We start from the raw sequence: 27,517 nt of genomic DNA on the forward strand, positions 1-27,517 counted from the left end.
GATTTCCATTCTGACTTCTATAAATGATAACATCACTACCCTTGCCGGAATGCTGAAAGCCAAAGGCTTATTGGATGAAAATGAGGAAAAGGACAGAGCTAGAGACAAAATGGAAGAGGACATGATGACGGACATTACCTTCAAAGGCTTGGATCAGACTGGTCAGAAAAAGCAAGAGCATATTGCTGAGGAGTTACACAAAGCCTATGAACCGGCGGAAACGATGCAGGAGCTCGAGAGAAAGACAGAAGAATAACTTAGGCTTTTCTTTTCCTATCTTTTGGACTGTTAGTCTACTGTAGTTTTTTGATAGTTGGCTTTTTGTCTGTCTGTTGTACTGGCTTTTTGCCTATCTGTTGTACTGGCCTTTTGGTTGGCTGTTGTTCTTTGGCTATGCTTTTGTTGCTTATTATCAGCCATTTGAAATGTTTTAACTTGTGGGTTTCAGGATCCCTGTAAAACCTGTTTTCTTATCAAAAACATTAAGATTGAAACCCCGACCAAATTCTTAGAGCATTGAATCAAAAATTGAAATAGCTTAAACAAATATCTCACTAATTCTGCCTTATATAAAAGTATGCAGTTGGAATCTCTGCTTAGTCACAGTTGTATCTCTGGTTTGACAGGCTTCGTTAACTATGTCTGATTTTGTTTTTGTGAAAAGCGAAACAAAATAGGAATATAAAAAGGCATTGGGTTGTGTAAGCATCTTGCTAGTCAATCAAAAATTGGTGCATAATAACAAACAGCTTGTGTTACAAGAACTACCAACTGCACGTGTACATAAAACATGCACAACAGAGGATAAAATGATTAATGAAACTTTCTATAGATATAAAGTTCTCTCATGCAAAAGTATTTCCAATTGTCCGTATGTACACTAAGCCTCATATCCAACACTTAGAAGCAAAAACTCAAAATGCAGCATAGCATAACCAGTTGCGTGTAAAAAAATGACTGCATGGTAACGTCAAATTAAGAAAAAGAGTTTGTAGTTTCTCCTCAACACAAACATTCAGACGAATTCAGATAACATTACATTTATTCGTCATGTCATTCAACTTCGTGGGATTCTTTGAGATCCGTGTATATAAACAAACCTTTTCTGCGTCTGTATAAAAACTGTACTTCAATAGTTCTTCATCATGTCTGCAAACAATAATCCACATTTTCAAAACATAAAAAAAAAAGCATTTGAACTGTAACAATCAATTTAGATACACAAATGCACTTGTGATCGAAGAATGCCCTAAAATTTAGAGAATAACATCTGCACACAATAATTCCTACCCATGAAATATGGTCAATCTACTCACCAAACCTTCCTCATCAAAAGAAACAATCTTTGGTCCAGCTCAAACTTGGTAGCATTTGAAGGATCACCCTTCAATAGCATCAAAAGACCTCCATATGAGGCATAAATCTCCCTGAAAATGAGAACAATGCATATGCAACCAAATAATTGAAAGCCAAATTGACCCAGTAGAAAAAATCAATGCAATAGTACAAATCTACAACCCAAATGAGCTACCAAAAGCAGCAGACAGAAAATAGAATTAATGATGCATTATTTCTAGCAATACAATATAGCTATACCTAATACAATTAAACTTTATACTAGAGAACAAATGCCATATCCCCCCTTTAAAACACTAACAACATCATCCCCAGTTTGAAATGGGATTTAATAATCAATAATAAATAATACTAATAAAGAAGAATCTAATAAATAAATAATGTAAAACCTTATATTCTTAATATAATAATATATAATTAAGATAATACGAGTGATATGAATGAAAGCTTAGCCAAGCTAGTCAAAGATGTGGAATTGAAGTCAATGGATTTGTGATGAAATGAATTAGAATCCTTGGGGCTCCTTGTACCCAACCAACCGGTTGATTTCCGCCCTTGCTTTATGAGGTTCTCAACTTTGTAAATCATAGCATGATGAAATTTACTTGCAATTAGAGATGACAACTTGAAAAAGAACCTGTAAATCACAAGGGCAAAACAAGTTGGAAATAAGATTTGAAAGATAAAAGGCTTGGAGGATTTCGATGGTGGAATTCCACCTTTCGTGGGGCTCGGAAATCCAGAAGCCCAAGAGAGGACAGAATTTAACCTTTCACGTATTCCATAACCCGGTCACCCCTCCAACAACTTTTCAGCCCTTAAAGCATTAACACTTGTGATTCAAATTATAGGGGAAGCCAATAAGCTAGACTAAGGCACACTACAAGTTGTAGATGACGTATGTTGAGAGAAATCAGTTTGTTCACTAAAATGGCATGCAGATAAAGCAAATCTACTGGTGAAAGTTGTAGATGTAAAAAGCTTGAAAGCAAGTGCAACCACTAAGGGGAGTACTTAATGTGTTGAGGGAAGACATACTTGGGTGTAGTCGAAGTGAGGGTGGCATTCCACCCTCTGTGGGGCTCCAAAGCCCCAAGAGAGGTCAGGTTTCCACCCTTTGTTGGGCTCCATACCCGGCTAGCTCCTAAATTCGTCCAGCCCCTAGATAAAATCAGAACATGATGGGAAGAGTTGTATGTGAAGTTTTGGCACATGAAAGGTGAATTTTTAGACTTGAAGATCATATAGGCTGCAGATATTGATGAAAAATCAAAAGTAAATCTCATGTTGATGGCAAATTCTGGAGAAATAAGTTGAATTACTATTAAATTTGAAGGCAAAGGGAGGGGCAAATCAGGGATCAAATTGGGAGTCCAAACGAATTTAACGTGCTTTTTAAGGCAACAAATTTGAGCTGGGCCCAGGGAAGGGTAGAGTTCTATTGTGAGGTTTTCACATCATCGCCCCAAAACTTTTGAGGACCCCCTTTTTCGGGCAAGCCTTGCCAATTTTCGTGGATTTTGGCAATTTTTTCGGTCACCTTAGCGAGTTTTTTGGAGTTGTCCAAAAGTTTTCGATTTGAAATTTTTACACTTTGGATGCCTTCGGGCCAGGAGGGATGTGGTTGGATTTATTTTTTCACCCGGTGTTAACTTGATTTTTTGGAACTTGTAATTTTATCCTTAGCCCAAACGATTTCAAAGACAACATTTTTTCGATGGTTAGAACAATACCTCGCAGGTTAAATTTACAATTTTTTTGGACTTCGACAAATTTTGAAAATTGGATGTAATTGTATAATCTTGAGCATTTTCAAAAAGAAATCCTTTAGATTTAATTGTTTTGGAAAATCTTAAATTTTTCGATGAAAAGGAAAATTTTGTGATAATAAAATTAGATTTAAAAATCGATTTTGGATGCTACAGAAAATGATTTATTTTGGAAAAAAATTAAAATTGCATTGCAAAATGAAAAGTGGACTTAATTGCAAAATTTTGCATTAAATTGGAGATTTCTGCCCTAGACGAGTCAAGGAGCAGATCTGAATACTTTCCTTTTGCTTGGTGATTTTAAGAAGTCTGATTTTTCTTGCTAAGGCTGCGATCTCAATTTCAGATCTGGGCAATTTCTTTTGGTAGAGGATACATGATTGGAGGTCTGATTTTTGGGCAAATATGGGCAGTTTCAATAAGATCGAAATTCTGATTTTTCTGCAAGGAGGCTTGATTTCCTAAGGTTTGATCCAAATTCAAAAAAGAGCACGGCTATTGGCAACGACAAAATTAAAGTAAATTCAATTCATTTTAGAGTTGAAGATTGGTCTAAAAGCGGAATTTACTCCTTGTTCTTGGTTGGTTTCGTTTCCCTTATGTTCTTCTTGCATTTATCATCCACCACTTTATCATCCCATTGATAGGTTGAAGATTGGAGAGATAAGTGTATATTTCGTGATAGGACACTTGGCAACACAGAAACAAGCTAGACCACCCTAGGTTGAAGTTGGGAGATATAAGTGTAGTTCATGCTAAGATAACAAAGAGGCAGAAATAAGTGGTAGTCTCATCCTTAGGTTAAAGGTTGGAGATTGATAAGTGTAGAGATAGGACTTGACAAGGTAGAAATACGCTAGATTCCATTGATAGAAAGAAGGTTGGAGATCGATAAGGGTAGTCCATTTCACTTAGAACGAAGGGACAGAAATAAGTGTTTAGGAGGGTAGATGTTAGTCAAAGCAAGAACCCAAAGGGAACGAACACCAAAAAAGACAAGGAAGACATAATGCCTAAGACCACCTTCTTCTCGAAAGTGAGACGAATAAGTGCTACCAATATCGACACAATAAACATGATAAGTTAAAGGACAGATTGAAGGAAGGACAATCCACCATGGAAAAGAAAATTTATAGAAGTGAAATTGTACACGCAACGGCCTTCCCTCCTACCTTTCCTTGTCCAAAAATGGCCATGGAGTGTGCATTCCAATTTGATTTGGTTATTAAGTCCATCAATTTTGATGAAGGGAAGAGAGTGCTAGCCAACATTGGCGGACAAGTGGTCGAAGAAGCATTTAATATCCCCCAGTACAAAGGCATGATGGTAGTAATGATGGATCAGGCGGCTAAGTTACTCTAGGACAACCAGGAGGCTTATTTCATTCATCTTGATGGAACCTAGGATTCTAAAGTCAATTTTACGCATGGGTTGTATGTTCGTGTATATCCAGATCAAATTGAACTAACAACAGCAGTTCCAAATTTTATAAGAGGAGTTTTCAGCATACAGCATATGCCATAAATGCATATCTAACATTTGGATCCTTGTCAATTTATTTTCTGCGCTGTTGAGTGGTAACAGAGCAGCCACCTGTGAATCAAATGTGATGGGATCCAAGCGCCTGTTGAATATTTTCTGTCCATCTATGAGTTTATCAATACGAAATTGTTTATCTTACCTTCAACTGAAGAAGGATTTCTCATTGTTACAAGCCATTAAATCTACGTGGTACCATCCAGTTAGCTTGCTAACGTGCAGTGAGCTACTTCATATGACTCAGCTAAATCTACGTCTAATATTTCAAAGAGTGATTTTGTAACACTTGATGGCATGGATTCCATACTGAAACTTATAGCAGCCATAAAAGATGACTCAGAACATTTGGATTTAAGAGATATAATATTCAATATATTTTGAAAGCAGCTGCTTTGTTTGATAGTGAAATTGAGTCCGATTTGAAAGGCAGGAATGGTGTTGCTAAGAAATATTGCTGCACATCAAAGAAGCTGTATGGACCTTTACAAAAGACTGAAGTTGGCAATTGCTTTGCAAATAGGACAATATTTCTGATTTGAGTGACTTATTATATCAAATAATTTTAAGATTGTTTTCTGAGTTAAGCAGTGGTTCTTCACAATGTTGTTGTTAACCTATCTGTACCTTCTCATACACATCTCACTTTCATCTGGCATTATTCTATATAATAAGTGGGTACTATCAACATAGCATTTCAACTTTCCATTTCCAATAACACACACCTTGATCCACAGGGATTTTCTGGAGCAATTGATCGTGTTCTCAGGGTTGCCACACCAATCAAAATGACATTTGAAGTATATGCAACATGTGTTGTTCCAATCAGTGCTTTCTTTGCATCGAGTTTGTGGTTTGACAATACTGCCTGTCTTCATATTTCCAAGCATTGGTAGAACTAGAGCAGTCACTGCTAGAGTGGCTGGTGTTTTGAAGGACTGGATGCCTATTGCTCTTCCAACAGTGGTGTTCCCAGATGCGGCTTTATCACCTGTGCAATTTCGAGCGCTTTTTCTTCTCAAAAATTGACATTAGAAGTTTTTACGCCATGAAGCGGAATCTAGGTTTTTGGCTGTGGAAGTTGAGGTGATAGCCGTGTAAAGGCGTGTCATCCTGTTTTTATCATCAGCAAACAGCAACTCAAATCACATTATGAAATTCAAGACATTGCAATCTGTTGAAGAGCCCTTATCACAGCAAACGGAATATTTGTGACATATATCTTATGTTTTTTCATTTTTGTTGCAGGTCAAGGATTCACGATCAAAGAGAGGGCATGAGCAGCGGACGCATGAGAAACCAAGAAGGCTCTTTGAGGATGCGATCACAGAAGGCAATCAGGATAATAGTCGCAGTGAAAACAGAGTTTCAATTATCAGTCCACCAATTTCAGAAGCGTCTGCCATGAAGGTTAGATAGTGCTCGAGGTCTTATGAAGGATGCCATCTATGCGGATAAGGGCATGAATGCGTGCACGGAGAGGAGTCCTGGAGTAGTTCCTGTAAGCAGATGGTTTGTGATATGATGCTAAAAGGATGCACCTCCAGCCGAAAGACACAATCCCAAAGGCTCCCAATGGATTAGCAGCATGATACTCGTGGAAGAAATTAGGAGAACAAAAAAGAAGAATCCTGTGATGCAGATCATTGATATATTCTGCAACGACTTCCTAAAGCTCCGTCGTATATTTAAGATATAAGCGGCTGATTAATGCTTTAATTGGTAGTTGGAATTTTTTAAGCAAAGGTTTTATTATGAAGAAAGCAGCGATTATATGTATTGTTATGGGTAAATATTAACTTCACAAATTGTTTAGTTGAAGCCCAATTAGGTAATGTGAAGAGGAGTGACTTTTTATAAGCACCTTTTCATCTTCTATAAGCCATAGGAAATGGTTTGGAGACAATACGGACAGCCCACATTATAAAGTTCTCTGCAATATTTTTTTTTTGAGTATACATATTATCAAATCTCTTCAAGGAGAAATTGTTGAAATATTGAGCAAAGCAGTTGAAGACTGAAGATTGTTGAGGGTAAAAATTAAAGTTGTCTGTGATTGAGTTGTATTGGATAGAGCTCCAACGAATTTGAGAGTCTTCAGTACAAACTATTCCAGCAATAAAATCAGTAAGAATTTTATTTGTTTTAGAGTCAGAAGGTGTATAACTTGTACCTTATGATTTTGATGATTATTTGTCTATAGTTTAATATTTCAATAAGTACATTGAATTGTTCGCTGCTCTTCAGATTTGATAAATGCGAATTTTTGCAGGATATAATCTTTCCTCTATTTGTATCTGTTGTGTCCAAAAGAAAGGTTAAATCATGGCAGACTAGTCTGAATATGCAAAGGTGTAATAATTCGTGGCATCGTAATAATTAAGTTATTAACAAATATAATATCATTAATATCATTAAGTTGTATATAAGAAATATACGTTTGACTCTATTACCCATTAAAATTTGGCACCGATCATTAATTCGTTCATGATTTTCAACTCATATGCTGGCAATTTTTGAACTTTTTCTTTTGAAAGAGATTGAATATTATTCATAATAGTAATTCGTTTTAACCTTTTTCTTTCAGCAAATACACAAATCTTAAGTAATCAAAGCTTGAAATAGTTATTTATCACAATCCAGAAAGTTTTCTTGACACTTGCCAATTGAGGAGTTTGTTTTTATGTTATAATCCGCTATAAATCATCTTGCATCCGAGTTTTGGATTTGGGTAAACAGGCCTTGGTCCAGCGGAACCAAAAGCGCAGAGGGTTTGAATCAATCCTGTCAAGTTGGCCAAAATCAGTTAGATACCCAGCATCGAGCAGGCAAGGCTCATAGGTTTCTAACCAGCGATTTTGATAACCAACAGATTGGCGACTCTGTTGGCGAAGTCGCACGTAAGATTTACTTACTCCAAGACCAATCTAGAGTTTCATTTAAACATAAGTCTTGTGGTGAGTTCTCTAATTTTGTTTGTTTTAAGTATTCACTACAAGCGTAAAAGTATTAGTAGGCTTTCTTTTAGTATTTCCATTTGCTGTTTTATAATTTTCAGATTCTAATATTCAAGTTTCTTATCAGCATTTGAGTAAAATTTACAAGTTTTTTCTTGAGATTTCTAGTTGTGTTCAAAAGTCTTAGGTTTTGGCTTAATCTAAGTTGTCTACACTTCACGTAAATTCTTGAAAGCAAGTAAGACAAAAAATTATGTTTTTACTTTCAACAAATTGTTCTCGAGTTATTGGCAATAGCTGGATAAAGAACTTAGATTTTCATTTCTTTCTTAAGAGAAAGTGGCGACTTTATCTTGTTTAGATATTATATTCTGAACATCAATTGTTTGCTATTGAAGTGTATGTGGGGTAGAAGATCAGTAAATCCCCGACCTAAAAGACTTGCACAACTAACTTTTGAGAAAAAACCAAGAAATAAGAAAAGTAAAAATCAAAAGACAAAAATGTTTCACACAGGACATAGAAACTTTCAAGAAAGGACCAACAAACAACCCGAAATATGTGAGTCAAGTCATAACATTCCTGAAAAGGATGAGGAAAATTGTAATCCATTTTTTCATATCCCTAGGGTTGATGAAGAGCCAAAATGCGAGATAACTTGTATTGAGGATGATGAAGAACAAGAGCAAATAATGCAATGGATATGATAATAAAGAAGATGGTTGAAACTACAAACGGTAATAGTGCAATATTGGTTAAGACATTAAAAATGCAGCCGGATGATATCCTTGCAAAAATAGGAATATCAAAAGATCTTATTACTTTCCCACCTAAAAAAGCTTGTAATGAAAAAAACTCTAATAGATGGAGGGGAGAAAGGTCTGATCAAAATACACCACCAAAGTACAACCCGCCTCATAGAAAGAATTTGGAGGCACAGTTTGCTACTAGTCATGACAATCCATTATATGAGAACAAAAGAGATAGAAATCAAAATAATAATTTTAACAGACATAACAATCAACAGGCATGGAACAATGGGCAACATAATAAAGGAATTCAGCAAAATGGTGGAAACATTAGACAACCTTATGGGCTGAATCAAAGTAATAATAATCAAAACATCCAGAGACATATGATGCAAAATCAGGGTAATAGAAATCAAGTAATAAGGAAACCTATGGCAATTGAAAGATATAGACAGCTTGATTTCAGTGGGATTAGAGGATATCCGAATCCTATATCAAATGACTTAAGGAATGCTATTCCTAAATTTTTAGGAAGTGGAACAAAATCAGCTGAAAGACATGTAATTAATCTAAAGAATGTGATTGAGGATTTTGAGGAAGACCATGAAGATGTATTCATGAAACTTTTTGTTCAATCATTAACCAAGGATGCTGCCGAATGGTATAGAAGTTTGTCGGATGGATCCATTTCTGGATGGTGTGATTTCGCTGATCAGTTTATTGAGCAGTTTGGTGACCACAATGATACATCCTTAGCATCACATGAATTAACAAGCATTAAAAAAAACTCAAATGAATCAATATCAGAACTCAACAAAAGATTTAACAAAGTTCTCAACAGGACTCGAGGGAAACTAGGCCGGTGGATTCATTTTTGATTGATTTTTACTTAAGTGCTTTTGATAATAAAACTCACTATGAAATAAGATCTCAAAGACCTTCCTCGCTGCCCCAAGCTTTCAAACTTGCCATGACAATTGAAAATAAAATAAAAAGCAGCTGGAAGAATCAACAAGAGGGATGATCCAAACTTATACAATCCTAAAAACCTTAAGTAGGTGAACTAAAAGAAATAATGGATATGTTAAAGGAAATAAAGGTCAAAACAAATAGAAATGAAAGAACACCTTTTCACAGAAATGATAGGGTAAGGCTCCAGGATATGCCCTACAATACAAATTGGAAAAATGGGAAACCTGAAAAACCAAGTTATACTAAGGACACCCCCGACCCTTTAAAGAAAGTCAACATCGTTGATGATGGCCCATGGTGTGATGCTTGCAAGTTGCCCCATGATCCTAAACATTGTATTGTTGCGCAAGCTGTTTTTGAGGAAGAAAATCAAGAAAATGAAGAGAAACCCACAGTCAACACTATATCATTAGAACCATTGTGGGGAAGAGATGAAGATGACTCTACGGATGAAGACCAAAATGTTGATTGTTATCACAAGGGCTCTAATCAACAGCGGTGTGTTCAACAGGTGTTTTCGAATGAGGAGGATACACCTACTTTTCGCAGATTAACGGCAAAAGAAAGAAGAGCTTATACTATTGCAACAGTAGAACATGCTAAACACACTTACCAAAGAAGGAATAAGGACGGTAATACTGATCAAGGTAGTCCCGTTGGTATATTCGCAAAAAATCAACAGCAGATTGAAGCATCTAAAAAGCCTGGTAATCAAGCTCAAGCCAAGCAAAAAAAAAGTAATCAATTTTATAGGATGACCAAACAACCAATCATGCAAACTAATGGTAAGCAAATATCTAATTGTCATAGTTTTATGAGTCATGTTTTATCTCAGTTAAAAATCACCATGCCTCTAATGGAAATGATGAAATTTTCTGATTACAGAGACGAGACTTTGAAGATATTATCTAGTGTGCAAGTTATTAATAATAAGGATGATGTTAGAAATAGCGAAGAGTCACCTATTGTATATTTAGAAACAACATTCAATAAAAAGTCAAACCAAGTAGACCCGTTTTATTTAATGTTGTTGATAAAGAATTGTATGATTGATTCTGGCACAGCAGTCAATATCATGTCTGCTAATGTAATGAAAGAAATAGGTCTCAAAATTGATACTCCCTTTGGTAAATGCTATGCCATGGATAATAGATCTGTACCTATAGTTGGAATGATTAAAAATGTTGAATTTCGTTTTCCATCATTTCCACATATATCATATAGAACTGACATTACAGTAGTCGAGATATCAGCAAGTTATGGCATGTTGTTATCTAGACAATGGTCGAATTTGGTTGGTGGTCATGTGCAGTTGGATTTGTCTTATGCTACCATACCTGTAGGGGGGAAGAAAATCAGAATTAAAAGAGAACCCCAATCATACTATTTGGTTGAGGATTATATTCTGGATCCTGAAGTTAACTTTTTCCATTCTGACATGGATAACTTCCAAGTAAGCATAACTAAACCTACCTCTAGAATTGTTAATCCAATTTCAATTTATGTAAAAGAAGATTGTAATGACATTTGGCAAATGTTCTTTGATGGTGCTTGTAGTAAGGAAGGAAATGGGGCTGGCGTTATATTTATTTCACCATCAGGTAAAACTTTAAATTTTCTTTGTTGTTAAATTTTGAATGTACTAATAACATTGCTAAATATGAGGCGTTAATTATTGGTCTTGATATCACAAAGGCTTATGGGATTAAACTACTTACTGTCTTAGGGGATTCAGATCTAATTGTTTCACAAATTAGGCATAGGTTTTCAACAAGGAACCCACGATTAAAACAATATCGGAAATATGTGTGGGATTTGTTAGAATTCTTTGATGCCTTTTCGATTAAATGGATTGATAGGTTAGTTAATTACTTAGCTGATATAATGGCAAACATGGCTATTAGGCAAATAGATATCTCATTCGATGAGGTTATTTAGGTTGAAATGAAAAGCAGACCTTCGATACCAGACAATGTTTGAAATTGGCAAGTTTTTGAAGATGATAAAGATATTATTAAATTTTTAACTTGCCAAGAGGATTATGAAAATCAGTTCATCGATTGGAATGGGTGGGTAGAAGAAAAAGATGGTAAGGAAACATTATTTGGAAAGGAAATAGTGCAATTAAAAACGAATAAAATACCTAGGGGATTAGTAGCCTTGGAGAGAATCTTTGATGAAAGGCAGAGCACAAAAAACAGCAAATCCACTAAGATCCAAAATGACATTGAAGAGATAAATTTAGGAAGTGAAAGTTCTCCTAAGAAGGTTTAGATAGGAAAGAAATTATCATCCAAGATAAGGGCTGACTTAATTGCTCTGTTAAGAAAATATAGACATGTCTTTGCTTGGAGTTATGATGAACTTAAAGCATATAGTGAAGACTTGTTTCAACATGAAATACCTCTAACACTTGATGCAAAACCATTTAGACAGAGACAACGTCCAATAAATCCAACCTTAGCTCCAAAAATGAAAGATAAACTCATTAAGTCAAGAGATGCCGGAATTATTAAACCTATTAGGCACTCTACATGGGTTTCGAATTTAGTTCCAGTAAGAAAGAAGAATGGTGACATACAATTATGTATAGATTTCAGAAATTTGAATATATCTTCTCTTAAAGATAATTATGCATTACCTAATATGGAAATTTTACTGCAAAAGGTAACTGGTAATGAACTATTATCTATGATGGACGGATTCTCGAGTTATAATCAAGTTAAAGTTAAAAAATCTGAACAGTATAAGACTGCTTTCACAACACCTTGGGGTACTTACGTCTACGCTAGGATGCCTTTTGGGCTAATGAATGCGGGAGCTACGTTTCAAAGGGAAATGGATGTTGCTTTCAATCGATTAATTGATTTAATCATGGTTGTCTACCAAGATGACCTTACCACTTATTCTAATAAAGCAGAAGATCATTGTAAGCATTTAGAGAAGATTTTCATAAGAGCCCTTGAATTTGGAATTTCTTTAAACCCTAAAAAGTGTCAATTTGGGGTCACTGAAGGAAAACTTTTAGGCCATATTGTCTCTAAGGGGTAAGAATTGATCCAGAGAGGGTAGCAACTATCGACAATATTCAAATACCTAAAACAACTAAGGGAATCCAATCGTTCTTCAGACAAATCAACTTTGTGAGAAGATTTGTTTCTAATTGTGTTGAGATCATTAAACCTATTGCTAGGATGCTTAAAAAGGGAGCAAAGATCGCTTGGGATAATGAGGCTGTAGAAGCGTTCGCTAAGATAAAGCAAGCTATAAAAGAGGCTCCAGTTCTGAAATCTCCTGATTTTAAGAAGTCATTCCAATTATTTTCATTTGCTTCTTACCATACTTTAGCAGCAATTATGCTACAAAAGAACGATGAGGGGCATGAACAGCCAATTGCATTCTTTAGCAAGAGTTTGCAAGTGGCTGAACTAAATTATGACATAAATGAAAAACAGGCTTATGCTCTTGTTAAGGCGGTTAAATCCTTTAGACCTTATTTAGTCGGAGCTGAGGTCATTGCTTATGTTCTGAATGCTGCCATTAAGGATATATTTAGACAGTCTGAAACTACTGGGAGACGATGTCGTTGGATAAATCAAATCCAAGAATTTAATATAGACATTCAAATCACAAATTTAGTTAGGGGGCAGGGACTGGCTAAGCTTATGGCTGAATCAAATTTAGAGGTTGTTCAAGTAAATCAAATTGATGATGATCATACTAAAGTTAGTATTGGGAGATGCCCTTGGTACACAGATATAGTGTATTATTTGCAGCATACTAAATGTAGAGATGATTTGAATGAAAATCAGAAAAGAACGATTAAGTTACAAGCTGCAAAATATGTTTTAATTCAGGGAGATTTATATTGGAAAAATCAGAATGGAATTCTGTTATTTTGTTTAGATGTGGCCCAATCAGCAGTTATTCTCAAAGAAATGCATGAAGGGGTTTGCAGTGGTCATTTCTCAGCCAGGACTACAGCACATAAGATATTACGAGCAGGTTACTACTGGCCTCAACTTTTTAAGGATTACCATGCCTATGCTGGAGAACAATCTTATTTTTTGCAGGATATAGATGGTGGCATGCAGGATTTCCCAGTCCATGGACTACTAGTACCTTAAGCCATTGTTTCAATGAGCATGAACAAGGGAGTGCTATTTCTTTTTCTTTGTATTTTTATTTTGTTTTGCTATTTATGTTTGTATATGTACTATTCCATGAACTGATTGCACTTAATCTTTTGGCAGGTCTGCTCCTCTAGAGATAACTAAGATCTCGCTATGCCCCACAAGCAGCATACGTCCCCAGCAAGAGCCACTGATGGAACCCAGGATTCTGAAGTCAATTTGTACGCATGGGTTGTATGTTCATGTATATTCAGGTTTGAACTAACAACAGCAGTTCCAGATTTTATAAGAGGAGTTTTCAGCATACAGCATATGCCATAAATGCATATCTGACATTGGGATCCTTGTCAATTTATTTTCTGCGATGTTGAGTGGTAACAGAGCAGCCACCTGTGAATCAAATGTGATGGGATCCAAGTGCCTGTTGAATATTTTCTGTCCATCTATGAGTTTATCAATACAAAATTGTTTTCTTACCTTCAACTGAAGAAGGATTTCTCATTGTTACAAGCCATTAAATCTACGTGGTACCATCTAGTTGGGTTGCTAACGTGCAGTGAACTATCTTCATATGACTAAAGTTGGCAGATGCTTTGCACATAGGACAATATTTCTGATTTGAGTGACTTATTATATCAAATAATTTTAAGATTGTTTTCTGAGTTAAGCAGTGGTTCTTCACAATGTTGTCATTAACCTATCTGTACCTTCTCATACACATCTCACTTTCATCTAGCGTTATTCTGTATAATAAGTGGGTGCTATCAACATAGCATTTCAACTTTACATTTCCAATAACACACACCTTGATTCACAAGGATTTTCTGGAGCAATTGATCGTGTTCTCAGGGTTGCCACACCAGTCAAAATGACATTTGAAGTATATGCAACATGTGTTGTTCCGATCAATGCTTTCTTTGCATTGAGTTTGTGGTTTGACAATGCTGCCCATCTTCATATTTCCGGCCATTGGTAGAACTGGAGCGGTCACTTCTAGAGTGGCTGGTGTTTTGAAGGACTGGATGCCTATTGCTCTTCCAACAATGGTGTTCCCAAATGCGGCTTTATCACCTGTGCAATTTCAAGCGCTTTTTCTTCTCAAAAATTGACATTAGAAGTTTTTACGCCATGAAGCGGAATCTAGGTTTTTGGCTGTGGAAGTTGAGGTGATAGCCGTGTAAAGCCGTGTCATCATGTTTTTATCATCAGCAAACAGCGACTCAAATCGCATTATGAAATTCAAGACATTGCAATCTGTCAAAGAGCCCTTATCACAGCAAACGGAATATTTGTGACATATATCTTATGTTTTTTCATTTTTGTTGCAAGTTAAGGATTCGCGATCAAAGAGAGGGCATGAGCAGCAAACGTGTGAGAAACCAGGAAGGCTCTTTGAGGACACGATCACAAAAGGCAATCAGGATAATAGTCGCAGTGAAAATAGAGTTTCAATTATCAGTCCACCAATTTCAGAAGCATCTGCCATGAAGGTTAGATAGTGCTCGGGAAGGTATGAAGGATGCCGTCTGTGCGGATAAGGGCATGAATGCGTGCACGGAGAGGAGTCCTGGAGTAGTTCTTATAAGTGGATGGTCTTGGATATGATACTAAAAGGATGCACCTCCAACCGAAAGACACAATCCCGAAGGTTCCCAATGGATTAGCAGCATGATACTCGTGGAAGAAATCAAGTGAAGGAAAAAGGAGAATCCTGTGATGCAGATCATTGAAATATTCTGCAACGACTTCCTAAAGTTCCATCGTATATTTAAGATATAAGCAGCTGATTAATGCTTTAATTTGTAGTTGGAATTTTTTAAGCAAAGGTCTTATTATGAAGAAAGCAGCGATTATATGTATTGTTATGGGCAAATATTAACTTCACAAATTGTTTAGTAGAAGCCCGATTAGGTAATGTGAAGAGGGGTGACTTTTTATAACCACCTTTTCATCTTCTATAAGTATAAGGCGTAGGAAATGGTTTGGAGAAAATACAGACAGCCCACGTTATAAAGTTCTCTACAATATTTTTTTCGAGTATACATATCAAATCTCTTCAAGGAGAAATTGTTGAAATATTGAGCAAAGCAATTGAAGACTGAAGATTGTTGAGCGTAAAAATTAAAGTTGTCTGTGATTGAGTTGTATTGGATAGAGCTCCAATGAATTTGAGACTCTTCAATACGAACTATTCCAGCAATAAAATCAGTAAGAATTTTATTTGTTTTAGAGTCAGAAGTTGTATAACTTGTCCTTTATGATTTTGATGATTATTTGTCTATAATTTAGTATTTCGATAAGTAAATTGAATTGTTTGCTGCTCTTCAGATTTGATAAATACGAATATTGCAGGATATAATCTTTCCTCTATTTGTATCTGTTGTGTCCAAAAGAAAGGTTAAATCATTGCAGACTAGTCTAAATATGCAAACGTGTAATAATTTGTGGCATCGTAATAATTAAGTTATTAACAAATATAATATCATTAATATCATTATGTTGTAAATAAGAAATATACGCTTGACTCTATTACCCATTAAAATTTGGCATTGATCATTAATCCATTCATGATTTTCAACTCATATGCTAGCAATTTTTTAACTTTTTCTTTTGAAAGAGATTGGACATTATTCATAATAGTAATTCGTTTTAACCATTTTCTTTCAGCAAATACACAAATCTTAAGTAATCAAAGCTTGAAATAGTTATTTATCACAATCCAGAAAGTTTCCTTGACACTTGCCAGTTGACGAGTTTGTTTTTATGTTATAATATGCTATAAATCATCTTGCATCCGAGTTCTGGATTTGAGTTAACAGGCCTTGGTCCAACGGAACCAAAAGCGCAGAGGATTTGAATCAATCCTATCAAATTGGCCAAAATCAGTTAGATACCCAACATCGAGCAGGCAAGGCTCGTAGGTTTCTAACTAGCAATTTTGATAACCAACACATCTAAAGCAGGATTGGCTACACGAGGGCAAGAAGGGAGTTACCAAATCATCAAGGCTCATCGTGTCAAATTTCAAATCAGAATATTGCAATCTCATTGTGCTTCTTTGTCGGATCATGGGCTTAGCTCAAGGTATGCAATTCAAAAATTGGACTTACTTCTTTATTGATGAAATTGAAAAGGGAAAAAGAAGATTTGATTGGGCCAGGATCATAAGCAAGAATTTAGAATTGCAACTTACGACCATGCAAAATCAAAAGCAATCCTATCTATTCTATCTGATTGCAAGATTATATGAAAATCCTAGACTTAAGGCTTTAGGAGTGATTGGAAATGGGCCGGGGCAATGTTTGGTGCACGAGTGCTATCCACAGCTTCACTTGCACAACAACAAAGACTATAAAATATTTTGTGACGCCTTTGCCATGAAGACAATAAGGAGATTACAAGGGACACCTTCTAAGAGGCTTTCATCAGAGAGAGAAGCAAAAGTCAAGAAGCATGGGAGTTGGTTCATCCAGTTTCCACAATTCACTTATATTAGAGTAGCAGGAAGCACAGTATGCCCCTAGAGACTTCCAGGGTACCCACCCGATAAGGTAGTTTTGATGGAAATGGCTAGGCAACTTGAGCATTATGACAGAATGATGAAACTCAAAGGTGAGACAGGGATTACCTCCTCATCATTTCGAATTGGCAATGATAGTTGCCCCAATCCTGTCGCCTTTGCAGCTGCGGAGAAAGAATTAGAATGGTATCATCTAGTTGATCCTAATGGTCTTACCAGGCATCTCACGGAAATACATTTAAACGTGTTCCTACTATAGAAGATTTCTAGATCAATGCACGGGATGACTTTCACATGAGAAAGCTAGCTTTCTCAAGATTGTTAGTGAACATGATGAGGACAATTAGATGGAGAGGCCTTGATATTCCTGATCAACTGGAAGATGATGAAAATGTGTTGAGAAAAGATTACAATACAATGGATGGAATGGAGTTGAATCCAATGGATTGGGATGATCATCAGGATCCTTCCTTGGAGGCAGTTACAGGGACAGTCAATTTGCGCACCAAGCTGTGGATTGGACAGAAAGAAGGTCCAACGGAATCGATTGGACAGAAGGGTGAAGGAAGTAGCCAGCAAAAAGGAACAGTTAAAAGCAAGAAGAGAGGTTTGGAGGTTGAGAAAGGAAAAGAACATCAAGAACCTCCAACAAAGAAATAGAAGGCAGCACCGTCAAGGCAGAGCATAATTGAGGCTAGAGGCCAAGAAGATAATACAAGTGGACAAGGGGTCGCGGTAGAGGTGAGCTCTAATTCAAAATCAAGCGGTTACAGTGATAGCACCGAGTACTCTCCTCTCTCGGAGAACCAACGTCAAGAAGACGTGACAGTCACTAGTGAAGAAGAGGATCGACCAATTGATATTGAGGAAGTGAGCCAGGCGCCCGAGGCCATTGGCGATGCTTTGCTAATCGAACCAAATCCAAATTTGGGGAGGCAACGCAGTGACTACCTGAACAGTTGAAGATATCCAAGGATTAGTAGAAAGAGGTGATAGCGAGAACCAGAGACAAATTGCAAAAACGGTGGCAAAGATAATCAAGAGCGACAATGATGATCACCGAAAGTTTCAAATTGCTATACCACCAGTTAACAATGCATTGGATGAGATTGTGGCTCAAGAAGATGAGATAGTAGAGCATAACTTGGGAAGAATCACAAATGACATGGAATGTGACGAGATCGAGGAAGGCATCATTTCAATCAGAGAAAGGTTGAGGAAAGCATACAAAAGGATTGTACAGTTGGAGGTCGAAAACAAGTATTGGAGAGATTGCCAGCCTATCCAATAGTTGCACCAAGCAGCCCTTCCTCAAGATAGTGGGAGCAACACAGAAGAGATATCGGCTTAGCTGCGTGAAGTCAAGGATTGGGTCCATGATACAATCCAAGATGGGAGAAATTTCTTTCCTTCCTTTGTCTCGACATTCAAGTCATTAGTGGTTATTAGAGAGATTCAAAACATTTGAAGGTGAGTGGAAGGATTTCCTTCCAATCAAGGACTTAGCCATTCCCAAGCTACAAGCATTCATTGAGCTACCGAAGAAACATTTGGAAAAAGCCAAGTCGGTAGATGAAGGATGATTGAGTACAGTGGAGTCTTGGTTTGTTACCTTGACTATCAAATCAAGAATACTTGAAGAGGTACGGAATGAGATTGCACAGCACAACCCAAGCATTGACACTTCCATTTCAACCATGATGAGCAATGTTGGGGCTGCACTCGATTTTGAAGATATCAAAGAGGAGAACATCAATGAGATAGAATTTGGATCAAGATTGGATGAGTTGGGGAAGGTTGCCATCGAGAAGAAACATTTGGGCACCCTTGCCTCCCTCAATGCCTTTATCGGATACGCGAAAGAATATGAGAAGGATCATGAGAAAACACTGCAAGCAGTGAGCAACGTGATGAATTCAGCTAAGCTCAAGATGAAACATACACCTTGCCCTCCCATGAAGGAAGTCAACGACAAGCTAGCCAAGTTCATCGCTTTGGCTAAAAAGATGAAAGAAAAGGGTAGAACTATATTAGAAGATCATTTGATGTTAGCCCAAGTTGGAAATTCTCCTTCTTCTTGGGTAGGATAGGTGTCTAATTCTGATTGGCCACCATTTTGGTGCCTTCTCATTGGTTGCCACTTTTCCTTTTTTTTCATTGGTCCATTGATAAGGTGGCATCTTCTCATTGGATGATGGGGTGGCATCCCTAATTAGAGTTTCTTGGATCCAATCTAGATCATTGGTTTTGCTTCTTTATCTCTACCGTCGCTTGTAATTATGGCCTCTATATAAGGCCATTTGCTCTCATTTGTAAAGGGTCAAAGAAAATTGTTGCTAAGATAATACTAAAATTGCCTCTCTTTATCATTGTTGTCACTTGCATGGTGATTAAGAACATTTTGTGTTATTGCATGGTTTCCACTTCCAATAGTTAGAATTAGATTTCCTTTAAAGTTGTTAAAGTAGAATTTATTTCAAGAAAGTACGTAAGAGTAAGAGTAGATGGATAGTTGCATGGTGATATTAGTGGATGTTTGATAGGGATCTATAACTAGGCCACTAGCATCCTAGCGACTTGTTGGGAAACCTTACGTGGTAAACTCGTATTTTCCCTTGAATCATTGCATCTATGGAGGTAGAGTTGTTGGTTAGCTTTCATCAGATTCAATCCCCGTCCATTTGCTAGTCTTTCCATTCATAGGAGTAGGAGTAGAGCAGTGAGTAGTTTAGTATTTGGAGCTTTGAGGAAGGAAGTGAAGAAAGGCATCATTGGTAGACACACCACCCCCATCACCACCACCATCAACATTATCTGGCATTCGTATATTTCACAAACCCATCACCATCACCATCACACCCAAAATCCAAGTTGTCCTCAAACAAATAGCGTAAGGCCGCCTACGTGATTACCAACAGATCACATCGATATACTGAGTTAGTATCCATAGGTGTAAGGAACATTGGAGTTTTGCTTATGAATTCATGAGTATTAACTTTTCAAGAGAGGAATTGAGGATTTGATATTCCATATCAAGTGTTCAATTGCTATATGTTATGTAGTGGTACAAAACTAACATCAACAAGTTCCACCTTACCTTGGTCTCTTGAACCCACCTAAGGGCTGAATTCTATCCTCCACTGGGCTCCATGACCACCAACCCCCACACCCCCCAAACCTTTTCTCTAAATTTGCTCAACTCATGGAATGACAAAAACTTGAAACCAATTGGACACAATTACAACCTAAATGATGAAGGAAAACAAGAAATCAGTTTATGAGAATATTTGGCAAAAACATCCATTGATAAGGATCCATACTTGTCCTTTTTGTGTACACTTTACTTGGCAAGAGCCCAAGGAAGGGCAGAATTCGACCCTTTATGGGGCTCTTCGGCCTAACTAAGGTCAGATTTCCACCTTCCGTTGGGCTCCATGCTAAACACTTGTTCAATGTTTGAACACCTGAAATCAATTCAAACAATCTAAGCCTCATTTAGAGAGAAGAAAGATATGAAAAATTGTAAGCAAATATGAGAATGTGACATATTTTATGATCTTTATACTTAAGTGCACAGCTTGGAAAGTGCCAAAGTGAGGGCGGGAGTCCACCCTCCGCAGCATTCTTGAGCCTAAAAAAGGGCCGGGATTCCACCTTTCTTCAGGCTCTACCTCCATGTTTCCCCTACCAAATGGTGCATTAAGCATGTATACTGACCAAAGCTGAGGACATTACAATTGAAATTTGCATCTTAAGTAGTGATTTTGAGTTCAAAAGTTGAGAAAAGTTGGCATAAATCTGAATGTACTAATGAAAAGAAGATGAAGAAATTGACTTGCAAAATCATGTGTTTTTAAGTCAAATCTGGAAAATTGAGGCCAAAACATGAAAATATGAAGACAATTGACAATATATTTGGTATACAACAAACTCATCTTGGACCAAGAGCCCAAAAAAGGGTGGAATTCTGACCTCCTTGGGGCTTTTGAGCCCAAGGGAGGGAGGAAATTTGACCTCTCTTGGGTTCCCTTTCAATTCAATGACCAACCAAATTAAGCAAACATCCATTAATAAGCCAGTGATGTCCTTGCTTGGAGACATGACCTTTCACCCAATGCATAAATAAACGAGGTCTAGCAATCCATTTTCAACCACAAAACAAAACAATCTAATCTCAAGCAGACCAGATCGAACCTGAAAGACACCTGATCTCAACTAGCACGGTCAATTTGTGGACAGCATTAAGAATTAAAGTTGAAATCTGATTGGAACAAGCACTGAAATTATAATCCATTTGATTGTGAAAACTCATAGTTCTCGATGGAACCAGACTCAATCAGGTAGGCATAATTTTGAAAATGAACAGACTCAATCAGGTAGGCATGATTTTGAAAATGAATCAGGCCTTGCAAAAGTTGAAATCAAATTTGTGCATGTTAAACCAGAACTTCGTTGCATTTAGAACATGGATGATGGTAAAGGTTTGTGAATGTGTTTCAAATTAGTGTCCAAATTTAATCAAGTTGATGATAAGCCTATCTTGGTCTTGGTTACGTGCAATCAGATTGTGAAGGATGAAGTTTAGCATTTAAATTCATATAATGCTCTTAGCAGCAGCTGTGTGCATAAAAGATTATCTTCATCTCGACGTGATTTCTTGTTACCAACCCTTGTGACTTGAGATGAGTGTGAAATTAAAATGTTTAATAGATTGTTGCTATTTTGCGAGGTGGAATGGCAGCTTGAGTGTGAAAGGTAAGATTCAAATGGAGCTAGCAAGGGGCTAAGAAAATCAAACTCAAGCATAATTTCAACACCTAGACTTCAAGCACCGATAGGTTGCAAGTGATTTCTCAAGAGGACAAGTACGATGGTTTTCAAGATTAAAGGCCAAACTAGAGGTGCATAATACAAAGGTTCAACACTTAAGCAAGATAGAATCATAGTGAGATGAAAATGCAAGTACAAATGGATGACAAGCAAGAGGGAGGCATCCTTGATATGATGATGAATATTGTACACAATTAAACCAAGGATGATGATCGAACTGAAGTCAAGATGCCAGCAAGTTCCATATTAGCGAGTTCAGGTGCAAGATCAAGATCAACACATCAAAAGGGACACCAAGATTTCATGTACAAGCAAATTCAAAGTCGTGCCACTAAGAAGATTCCCAAAATTTCAAGATGGAGAAGGGGAACTAAAACAAAGGTTGCAAGATAAGAATGCTGATGTGATACCTATCCATTTCCAACCAATTAAAAAATTCAACCTTGCACATATTAAAGATCAACCAATCATAATATACCAAGTGTACATGTGGAAGGCATCTAGTGCCTCCACCTCACCTCTTTTCTGATTGGTCAATAGAAGCAATGTGATTTTCTTATTGGCCCAAGAGTGTGCCTTTTTGTAACTGGACAGCATTAAATATTTGTAGCTGGAAACCCTAGTTAGGGCTTTGTTGGCTAAATCTCAGACCTTGTCTTGAATTGATCTTGCCCTGTCATTATAACTGAACAGCAATAAAAGGCTAAGGCCTTCTCAATTGTAGCTCATTAAGATTAGAGAATAAATTTGAGGGTAGAGTAGGAGAGGAGAATTGTTAAAATTGTTGCCATAATGCTGTCAAAGAGATTGCTAATTCATTGTTGGTCTTCATGGTTATTTGTGTTGCTGGGAGTATTGCATGATTTCTAAATTTCTTCACTACAGTAAATTTTATTTCATGTCGGTTAGAAGTGATTAGTTGAATATATTTTGGATGTGACAGTGGTAGACTCACTTAGAGACCAAACCACTAGCTGCTTGCTGATTGTAAGTTTTCCTTGCATGGTCTAATGACATATTCATGAGCTTAACTTCAATTATTGCTTGCATATTGATATGCATCGATGGATGGTGTTAACGGAACTGTGGTAGTTTCAACATCTTCCATCTACCTTAGGAGATTCACTAGATTGGTTGATGTCAATGGCTAAACTAAGTCTTGCAGACTCGAAAAGAAATCCACAATATCTAGCATTATAGGAGTTGATTATCTTTTTAAACCCTCTCTCTTGTAGTTGTTTGGTTTGAAGAAGTTCAAGTCAAGTTGATATCCCTTGGATGAACAGAGTAAGTCCCTTTGTGATTACCAGCATAACAGATCGTTAAAACTGGGCTGAAGTCCAGAATAAGGATCCTTGAGGTTGCCTCATTTGATCACAAAATTCTTTATGAGCATCCTAATTAAAAAGAGAGTTGGAGGTTTGGTGTTTCATCCTGGAATACTAAGTATTCAGTTCTTCATGTTGTAGTGAAACAAAGCTCACATCAACAGGCATCAAATGAGCATTAAGACATGTCAAATATGCAAGCTTGCAATTTGGGCCTCAATGGAACATTAAAGAATTTCAAAAAAATAATCACTGCAAGCTCACATGTGGGGAGGGAGGGTACATATACATATGTCAATTCATTTGTTCTATATCATTTCAACAACACCAATTCATGAAGCCAAAATGAATAAGTATAATAGAAGCCCTGATATGTATTAAATAATTGACATTATATAGAATCTTGAAAGCAAAAAGAATATGGGGGGCTCTATGGTCAGCCAAATATGAAAAAATCTTATTCCTTCAGAAATATGTATCTTGACATGTTATAATTAATTATTGGCTTGCTTACAAAAATTACCAATTCTTGCAGGCTAAAGCAATTCAAATAGAAAAAATGCGGTAAAGATGCTAGCCAGATAGGTGACATACACTTTGACGTTGGCTCCAGAACCTTCCTCAGAGATCTTGTAGAGTTTTCCATACATGACATACTCATATTTGTCAGCAAGTGATTTTCGGCCACCCTAAAAAATAGACAAGCATATTGCACTGTTAAACCACCATTGAAAAATTTGTCCATCAAATTCATTTTCTAAAACTTTCTAGTTTCCAATCCACACAGTTGTTGACAGTTTTTTTGGAGTTCTGAATTAGCAACTATGGTAGATGCAATATCAAACAGAGCACTGCCCTGATTAAAAGATTATTACATATATACTTGCGCATAGAATTTGAGTTTTCTGTTTTTTGGATTCCAAAGGCCATTTAACACTTTTTAATTACTTTATCCTAGACTGACCTAATTGTGATTACTGGAAAAGATTAAAGTTTCCAAGTCCGCTTGACCTCCTGAAATAAAGAAATAATATCGATATTTATGGTTGATCAAAGAGAGCCTCTAGGATTGTAAGTGTACCACTGAAGTTAGAAGTAGAAATGAAAATGATACCCAGAACTGCTTCCTCATGTAAGACACATATAGCTATAAGTTGTTATACAGATAAGAAAGTTTAAGCTTACCAAGTTAATATACTTGTTAAAGAAGAAAAGTAACAAACGCATATAGCCCAAACTACAAACCACCAGTGTCTTTAGAAGAATCAGTATTAGAATAATCAAACACTAAATAGATCCTCATACAGGGCTTGATAATGTCCATATCCTGTTTGATCAAGATTTTAGGGTAGTTGGATTTGTTCAATTCTGTCTGAATATTCCAATTGCTAAAGAAATTTCACCAGTTTTTTGAAGTTCCATATTATCAATTTTTTTGACCTCCCAAACAAATCGAATTTTAAAAACCTTGTAATTATGACCAATTGGGCAGAGCAGATGCATACTAGAATATTGTAATGTTTCTTTAATGGTCATCTTAGTGTTTAGATTATTAGGTAGTTTCTATTTTTGTCTTTATTTCACAATTGTTTCTTTAGAAACATAATCTATATAAAGAGCTTTCATCCCCTCTATTTAATATAATAGCATCAATTTACCATAGCATGATATCAAAGCAGGTTGATGGGATTTCATTAAATTTGGCGAATTTTTCAAGAAAATTTTGATCCTCTTTGGATCTTGAATTTTTTTCTAGAAATTTGTTTTTGGATTTTTTGAAATAAAAATTGTTGAAGGAGTTTATGAAAATTGTGTGGTTCATCTTCAAATTTTTTTGCTAAAAATTGCAAGCCCAATCAAGGGTTGTGATCGTGTGGTTTCTTGGTTTAAGCTTAAGTCTCTGATTTTCTAGGATTGTATGTACTTGCATGTTAGTAGCACGTATTTGCATGCGCATTTTGTGAATTGCATGTTGCTTGTATGTGTTTTTCGTCAGTTGCATGTTGCTTGCATGCATCGTTTACCATGTGAAATCTTGTGTTTTGTTGCACTAAGCTCACCCTGATCAGTTTTCATGATTTTTCCCCTTAAAAATTTTCTAATGGGTTTTCATTTTTTTCTCCTTCCCTTAAAAAAAATTCAAGTGGGTTTTAATATTTTTTCCTCAAAAATTATATATTGGGTTTTAATAGTTTTTTCCTCAAAAATTATTTGTTGGGTTTTACTGTTTTTCCCTAAAAAATGAAGTTTTCTATTCTATAATCCATGTCTCAGATTCTGTTTCTGGTTTTGATCAATTGTTTACCTCAGAAATTTTGTCTTGTTTTTCCGGTTTTTCTCCTCAAAAAAGGTTTTTGGTTTCTACAATTTGTGAAGTTTGCATGGGATTTTATGTCCAGGATTCAAATCATGGTATCTTGCAGTCTGTTTTGTGCATCTTGCTCATCTACAATAGTTTGGAGCGTTAGCTGGTTTTTCCTCAAATCAGGACATCTATTTTGAGCATCTTCATCAATAGGGAAAGATAGTTTTGTCACCCAACATCAGATTGGATGGCTTCTTGGTCATTAACATTTTGCACATCCAGGGAGGGTCTCAACAGCAACAAAATGTTCCAAAAATAATTTGACGAAAAGACATCAGTTAGACAATGGCCAGTAATGGAAGGTATTAGAATATTGTAATGTATCTTTAATGATCATTTTAGATAGTCTCTAGTTTATTAGGCAGTTTCGATTTTCGTCTTTAGTTCATGATTGTTTCTTTTAGAAACATCGTCTCTGTTAATCTATATAAGGAACATTCATCTCTTCTATTTAATATAACATCGATTTACCATAACAAATCAGTTATCTTTGAAACCAATGATATGGAAGAGCTCACCAAAAACCACATATGGGCTTGCATGCAGACTGACTACAACAAGATCAAACAGTACCAATTATCAATTACAGGCTCTGTTGTTACTTATTACAAATTACAAAATTTGATTTCACAATCGTGTCTGGTGAGGATAAAATTTGATAAAAACAGAAAAATAGGTCAGAGATTTTAATTCCAGTTTTAGGGCTAGTTCAGAGTAAAACCAGAACCCTCCTAATATGCACAGCGAAGTGCGATATCCCCTTCCTACTTTGCTCTAGAATTTGCCCTAAAATCACAGTTGTAACAAACCTCCAACTCTGACCCTAAATTTTTACAACTATGATTTTAGGGCAAATTAGGAAGGGGGCATCACAAAGTCATAGCTATCTCTTATAAACTAGAAATTCCAAACACTGCACCCGCTGTTGGGAAATTTAAATTATGTACCTGCTGATGAAATTCTTTAGACATGTAATACATTCACAGCTTAAGACTTGAAGAATAAAACTCAAATTGATTTTACCATGATTACATCCTCAGCCAACTTGACATGCTCAAAAAAGAAATTGCTTCAAAGTCTCTGTTGAGATCTCAAGTCTGAGCTGGGCTTTCATTTGTTCTCATGAAACCTGAGAATGCATTATGGAGACCATGGCATTCAAAGCATTGACATACATTAAGAAACTTATTAAGAAAGAAAACAATAGCCCTAAGAAACCAGTGAAAAAACTTCACTGAGAAATACCAATCCATGATTGAGTCTCTCTGTAAATTCTTTTTACATCATCAAAATCCATGGCTAACGAATCCATCTATAGATCCCTTTAAATTCAAACCTATGTCTGTTAAATACATTTGAAAGCTAGATTGCTGGTAAATCAAAGTTAAAATTGCAGCAAAAGAAACTGTTCATTCAAATTATTGTAAGAAAGGTAACATAAATTAGCAAGATGTTAATTATTTTACAGTTACAAAAATGTAACTACAATCTTAGTGCTTTGATAAGGTCAAATTCTTATAAAGGTTGTTTTTCGGAGCTTAGTTCAGTTCACATTACTTCTACAGTTTGCTGAATATTCACCATTTACAGATTTAAAAAATGACATTCGACTCTTATGCCCTCATGGCATAAGTGATTCCAAGGCACAGAGCATTGCCTAACAATGCAACACATTAGAACTCAGATTACTTGGCTAACATGAAATGGATGCAAGCAGGAAATCAAACCATTAATAAGAACCTCAAAGCATTATATTGCCATTATCAAATGGAAAATGCATAGTGATCTCCAAAAAACATTGCAGATTATTGCCTCCGGCACTAATCTAACAGATCAACAACAATATGGAAGTAGATTTTTTTAACAAAATAAAAAAAAGGCCTAAACCCACTGGAATGATCAGATTATCCCATAAATGTTATTTTGATGAAAATAACTAGAAAGGGTTTTTATTGCCCTTTTTGCTTCACAAGCATCTATGAGGATGAAAATTTGAGAAATT

At 36.2% G+C, this 27,517-nt stretch overlaps 1 protein-coding gene across 5 annotated transcripts in view; it reads right to left on the reverse strand.

The window, feature by feature from the left end:
* Positions 1-805: 805 nt before the first annotated feature.
* The window catches only part of LOC149535537 (DNA-directed RNA polymerases II, IV and V subunit 8B-like), a 98,688-nt gene continuing 71,976 nt past the window's right edge, over positions 806-27,517 (reverse strand). For all 5 annotated transcript variants that reach the window (XM_089803186.1, XM_089803189.1, XM_089803188.1 and 2 more), the window contains 3 exons: positions 23,745-23,839; positions 1,317-1,427; positions 806-1,149 (listed from right to left, as the gene is read on the reverse strand). In XM_089803186.1, coding sequence (XP_089659312.1) covers position 1,149; positions 1,317-1,427; positions 23,745-23,839 — 207 coding nt within the window. In that variant the 3' untranslated portion in view covers positions 806-1,148. The remainder of the gene's footprint in view (positions 1,150-1,316; positions 1,428-23,744; positions 23,840-27,517) is intronic.

This window comes from Cupressus sempervirens, chromosome 10 (genome assembly GCF_028749045.1).
Source record: "Cupressus sempervirens isolate cs-2001-9-10 chromosome 10, ASM2874904v1, whole genome shotgun sequence".
Classification (NCBI taxonomy): Eukaryota; Viridiplantae; Streptophyta; class Pinopsida; order Cupressales; family Cupressaceae; genus Cupressus; species Cupressus sempervirens.